At 38.8% G+C, this 6340-nt stretch overlaps 1 protein-coding gene across 3 annotated transcripts in view; it reads right to left on the reverse strand.

Moving 5' to 3' along the window:
• znf385d (zinc finger protein 385D) overlaps window positions 1-4660 on the reverse strand; it is a 95903-nt gene extending 91243 nt beyond the window's left edge. The window contains exon 1 of one of the 3 annotated variants that reach the window (XM_014016392.1): window positions 4396-4660. In XM_014016392.1, the coding sequence (XP_013871846.1) occupies window positions 4396-4417 (22 nt within the window). In that variant the 5' untranslated portion in view covers window positions 4418-4660. The other 2 variants (XM_014016394.1, XM_014016393.1) reach the window with 2 other exon arrangements.
• Between the last annotated feature and the right edge of the window lie 1680 nt (window positions 4661-6340).

The following is a 6340-nucleotide window of genomic DNA, read 5'->3' on the forward strand; positions in this document are numbered from 1 at the left end:
TTAACATGATGAGAGATCAGCACTTCCCTTCAAGCAGGGGGATAAAATCATTTCACCCCTATTAAAACCAACAAAGGGTGGAGTTAAAACATTCTGAAAGCTACACTTTTACTCATTTTCCAATTAACCTTTACAAGAGAACTTGGCTTTTTCTTTTTTAAAACACAAACTGCCTCTGTCTCTTTCACACAAAGGCTCTGTGCCGTCATGCAGATCTGTATGAGGTGCAAAATAAAATGTTAATCGAAATGTTACTAACACATTTACAGTATTTAGCTCACTTTGTCTTAAATCTTAGTTAAAAGAAACATACATTTTATTGTTAGCAGTAGAGTTAGCAGTGCTAGACGTCATCATCCTGAGACTAAAGCAAGTACTAATGTTACTAAAGCTGCTGAAGATGGCATTTAAAATCTAAATTCAAAATGTGTTCAGTGCAAACAGCAGTTTGAAGTGCAGCTTGGACACAGTTGTAACAAAGTTTGATGTCTTGTGTGGAAGCGTTGGCAACATTAGCATTCATAACAGCATTAGTATTTATAGCAGCATTATCAATGTTAGCAGCTTTAGCAGGGTTAGCATTGTTTCAGTGTTAGCAACATTCGCTGCATTAGTAACAATAGCAGCACTATTAGTGTTAGGATTAGCAGCCTTAGCAACATTAGCAGCATATACAGGGTTAGCAGTCTTTGCAGCATTAGCAACATTTGATGCATTAGTAACATTAGCAGCATTATCAATGTTAAACGCATTAGCAGCATTAGTAAAGTTTGCAGCGTTAGCAACATTAGCAGCGTTAGCGACATTTGCAATGTAGCATTAGCAACGTTTGCAGCGTTAGCAGCGTTTTCAGCATTAGCAATGTTTGCAGCGTTAGCAACGTTTGCAGCGTTAGCAACGTTTGCAGCGTTAGCAACGTTTGCAGCATTAGCAACGTCTGCAGCATTAGCAACGTTTGCAGCAATAGCTATGTTTGCAGCGTTAGCAACGTTTGCAGCATTAGAAGCATTAGCAGCATTAGTAACGTTTGCAGCGTTAGCAACATTAGCAGCGTTAGCGACATTTGCAATGTAGCATTAGCAACGTTTGCAGCATTAGCTATGTTTGCAGCGTAAGCAAGGTTTGCAGCATTAGAAGCATTAGCAGCATTAGTAACGTTTGCAGCATTAGCAACATTAGCAGCGTTAGCGACATTTGCAATGTAGCATTAGCAATGTTTGCAGCATTAGCAGCGTTTTCAGCATTAGCAATGTTTGCAGCGTTAGCAACGTTTGCAGCGTTAGCAACGTTTGCAGCATTAGCAATGTTTGCAGCATTAGCAACGTTTGCAGCGTTAGCAATGTTTGCAGCATTAGCAACGTTTGCAGCATTAGCAACGTTTGCAGCGTTAGCAACTTTTGCAGCATTAGCAATGTTTGCAGCGTAAGCAAGGTTTGCAGCATTAGAAACATTAGCAGCGTTAGCAACATTATCACCGTTAGAAGCATTAGCAGTGCTAGCAATGTTTACAGCCTTAGCAACGTCTGCTGTACAAACAGGATAGGCAGTGTAAACAGCATTAGAAGCATTAGCAGCGTTAGCAAAATTAGCATTTGTTTGTGTCTCAGAATGATGACCTCATAACAGTGGCCGAGCACCAACAGCAAAGGCTGCTTTCCATTCCGAAATTCTTGATTGTAAACTGACACTTCGCTACAACATTTACGTTTAGGATTTAACAATCAAAATTAGCAAAATGTAAGAACGGTGAGCTAAATCACAATATTTTTAACTAGGCCTGGTCTGCTTCAATCAGTTCCCACTTCTTTCCTAAAGCAAGAAAAGATTTAAAACCTATGAAGGAGAAAAGTGTTGGACTGATTTCCTGCAGGACTTGACTCAGCTGATAGCTTCCAGGACACACTTAACATCTATTAACCTGCTGTCCTTCAGTTTATTTACTGCCTCCCGATGCACGACCAGTCAAAGTTTCTGTGATCTGTTTTCCATTTTCTACAATTTCTGGCATCCCCTTTCAGAGGAGGTCAGGGGTCGAAAATGTTGCAGACTATAAATCACTCCAACAGAAACCTTTTAAACAGCAGCGGAGCGGAGCTGCTGAACAAACAGCGTTATTAATCTTTTAGGAGATAGCATCTATTTTTCCCCCCGCGGCGCACTCAGGACTGCATTCATAAATGCTAAAACGACACACTTCCACACGATGACCTATCCCGTCCCTTTGTTTTGGTTTGTTTTACACCGAGCGGCCGAGATGAGATCTGGCAAAAAGAGAAAACAAGTATGAGAAGAGAGGAGAGAGTTTTCCCACTTTCAACGCTCATCCCGTTGGATTAAAACGGATCAGAACCACCCGAACAGAATAGAAACCAACCACCTTCGGTTTTTATTTTCTGCCTTGCAGCAGTTTCACACCTGAGCAAAGAGACAAAGCTTTTTTTTCACTCGTGAGCTTCTCCTCCTCTGTGTTCAGCAACAAGAAGAGAAAATCCTCCTCGCTCTTACATGCCACGGTCTGTAACTTCAGATCGCTTTAATCCCCGTGGATTAAACAAAAATAGAGTCTTTCATTTAACAAAGCACCCGCCATAGAAGTCCGGATCCCGGAGTAATTATTCCTCCAGTGGAAGTCAGCTGTGAGAAGAGCACTTGACTGGAAGCTGCATTAAGTCCTTCAAAGCCTCCTTCAGTCGGATCCATATGAACTAATGGAACCGGCCTTTACAGAACCGGGCCGCAGAATATCAAGTGGCGTTCAGAGCCTCCAGAAGACAGCTGTTAGAGATGATCATGAATCACAATCTGAGGATAGATGTTTTAAAATGTCACCACCGGCAGGAAGACAAGATCCAAATTCAAGGTTTCAGCTCAGATCGCTTCATCTTAACTTAATCTGCTGAGATTTATAAATTGTTTAGGTAAATTTCCTCCCAAGGGACATCAAATTCACCACAGATTATGTTTAATCTGAGCTATCTTCAGCTGATGATTGAAAAATTGTCTATCAAATATCACTAATATTTGATATTATCAATATTTGATAATAAATCATATCATCAGTGATGATATCTGACATTAAAAATTAAATATTACGCGTTCAACAACTAATGTCAGATTATATCTGCCAGTCATATCAAATCTCCAGATTTAACCATCTTACATTTTTAAATATTTGATATTAGATGTCAAAATCTAATATTTGATGTTGAGTATCAATATTCAGTGTAAAATATTAGATATTACTATTCCTTTTCAAAAATTAGCTGGTAGTAATTGATATCAAGTTACATTAAATGAATAAAAATAAACCACAGTGATGTATAATGAAAAATATGTATCACGATATTCAATACTGATATTCAATATAAGACGATGTCTATCATATTATTCAGTACTGATGTTTGATATAATATAAAACAATAGATATAATATACATCAAACTATATTCCATATTTGATATCATCTTAGATTCTGATATTTAAATATTTATTTCATGTTACATCAACTGGCTGCCACAATAAACAACTCTGATACTGATAATATGATATATCGATATATTATCTGATACCGATATTTGAGATTAAGTATCAATATTCAATGTTAGATATAAGATATTATTCATTACCATACATGCATTAAATGTCTGTCAAACTAAACAACACAGATACTGATAATACGATATATATTAATATCATATCTGATCGATATTTGATATTATCTATATTCAGTGTTAGTTAATAAATATTGTTATTCATTATCAAACATTTGATTTAAATATTTTATATCATGTTACATTAAGTGGCTTTCAGAATAAACAACATCAATACTGATAAAACGATATATCGATATATTATCTGATACCGATATTTGGTATTAAGTATCAATAATCAATATTAATCAGGTGTTATTGTTCATTACCAAACACTGGATGTTAACATTTTACATCAATTTGCTTTAAATGTCTGTCAGATTAAACAACAACGATACTGAAAATACGATATATATTGATATCGTGATATTTAATACCGATATTCAATATTTGATATCATAAATTGGATATTGGTAAAAACAGAGTTTTGTGTATTTGTATATGCAAATAAGGTAGGATTTGACCTGAGCAGCAGGTTCAGCCCCTCAGGAAGCCTCTCTTGCATCACTCCATAGTTTCTGAGGCGAGCTCATCTGGTTCAGGTTTCCATGTGGAACCAGGGGGGACACACAGGAAGCGTTTGGATTTGATAAATCAGGTTCAGTGAGCACACACGACCAGAGGCAGAACGAGCCCGTCCAACTTCACGCTCTCTTCCTTTTAATGGAGACCAGTTGTTCCGCAGCTCGGCTCCGTTTGGACCCAGAACATTTAGCAGAACCTGGAGAAGATGGGAACAGACTCACCGAAGAACATGCTGCTCTCCATGGCTCCTCAAGCTCCAGGGTTCGCTGTAAATCCTCTCTGGTGCCCCGCCAGTGTGTGTGTGTCCATGGGCAGCAGCCTGTGCATGCCTCATCCACTCCTCAGAGGTGTGTGTGTGTGTTTCCGTGTGTGTGTCCGTGCACGTGTGTGTGTGTGTGTCCAGTCCAACAAGCAGCTTCAGTCAGCAGCAGGCTGCATTCTGAGCTCTGCACGCCGCTGTTGTCTGCTGCCACTCTGACTCTCCTCGCTCTGGTCCTCCCTCGCCTCCTTCATCCCCTCCCCTCTGCTTTAGCTCTTCCTCCTCCTCCTCCTCCTCCTCCTCTCCAGCTGAATCTCTTTGCTTCTTTCTGTTTTCAGGTGTCTGTCTACATTCTCCAGCAGCAGGTTCTTCTCGACAACGAGCTGTTTGTGTCAAACGAACCTCTTCTTCTTTCATGATCTTTTTCATTCCCTGCATCCATTTCTGCCTCTGCAAACATATTTACTGTTATTCTCATTTGATTTGCGTATTTGTTTACCGCCAAAAGTAGATCAGTCACGACTCAAGCTTTGTAGTTTTTGTTTACGCTGAGCGCGGACCTGCATTTCAGAGTCGTCAGTAAAACAACATGAGTCGACACGTTCAGGCTGCTGTTTGATATTGTTCTGATCAGACTTTTTAATGTTTGGGTTTAAACTTTGCAGCAGGAACTTTAAGCTACGTTGGAATTTGGGCAACAAATAATTTTTGTATCAAAAATCTGGCTTATTAGATTTTAAACGGTGGTGGGCAGCACTCATTTAAATATTAGTTGCACTAACCCTAAAGCACTAACTCATCTATTTAGGTCCCCTAATTCTAAAGCACTAACGCACGGAAAAATTTAGCAAAAGCTAATTCTAAAGCACTAATATAATCCAGTTGACACATGGAACATTGTTCAGTCGACATGAGACAATATTTACTGTGTGCAGAATGTTGTCACTTAGTGCCCTTGGTGGGCCAAATGGGAGTCACCTGCAAGCCACATTTGGCCCGTGGGCCTTGAGTTTGACACGTGACCTTCTAGATAAGTGACACACATATAATGTTGATCAATAACAGTTAAAGACCTCAGTTAGTGCTTCTAAATTTAGCCCATAAAATTAGCAAATGCTAATCCACTAATGAATTTAAAAAAATAGCAAAAGCCCTAAAGCACTAATCAAGAAATTAGTTCCCTTATTAGTGCTTTAGGGGAGCTCTGCCCACTACTGGTTTTAAAGCTAATATTTTAAAATTAAAATAACGTGTTTAGTTGGGTTTTTTTCAGCAAAGCTTTTTAAGTCTAGAGGTTTTTCAGCATCTTCAAGCTCTGTTTGTAGCGTTAAAGCTGACGATTTAATGTTTCGGCTGCTCTTATGTGACAAAATAAAAACTGAGAGCTGTGTTTTTAAACAGCACAGGCTGCAGCGAAGCAGAAATATTTGGAAGTTTGGGCATCAATATATTTTTGCAGCTGACAGGCAATCTGAGGGAAAAAAAAGGCAAAAGGTTAAATCTGTGGTTTTGAAAGAGCAGAAAAGTAAAACTCAGTTAAACGCTGCTCTGGCAGCTCTTCTCTCTGGTTTGTTCGCGGACTTCAGATCAGATTTATTTATGAGGTTTTGTGATGGAGCCTCTGCAGCTCCTGAGGCCTTTTATTGGTTTCAAATGTCAAACATGACATTTATTTTAGATTAAAGCAGCAGCTGTAGCCATCATTTGTAAAATTTGTGTTTGGATAAATAAAAGCTGATTTTGGACACAGAACTTGGACGTTCAGAGAAGTCTAAATGGGTTTATTTTAGTCTGGTAGTTGTAGCTCTGTGTGATAATCCCACTGTTCAGTTGATAAAATAATTACACACACCAGGTTGATTATTAGCTCGACGTTAAAGAAATCTGATTACAGGAATGAGGCGACA

The sequence above is a fragment of the Austrofundulus limnaeus genome, unplaced genomic scaffold (assembly GCF_001266775.1).
Source record: "Austrofundulus limnaeus strain Quisiro unplaced genomic scaffold, Austrofundulus_limnaeus-1.0 Scaffold144, whole genome shotgun sequence".
Taxonomy (NCBI): Eukaryota; Metazoa; Chordata; class Actinopteri; order Cyprinodontiformes; family Rivulidae; genus Austrofundulus; species Austrofundulus limnaeus.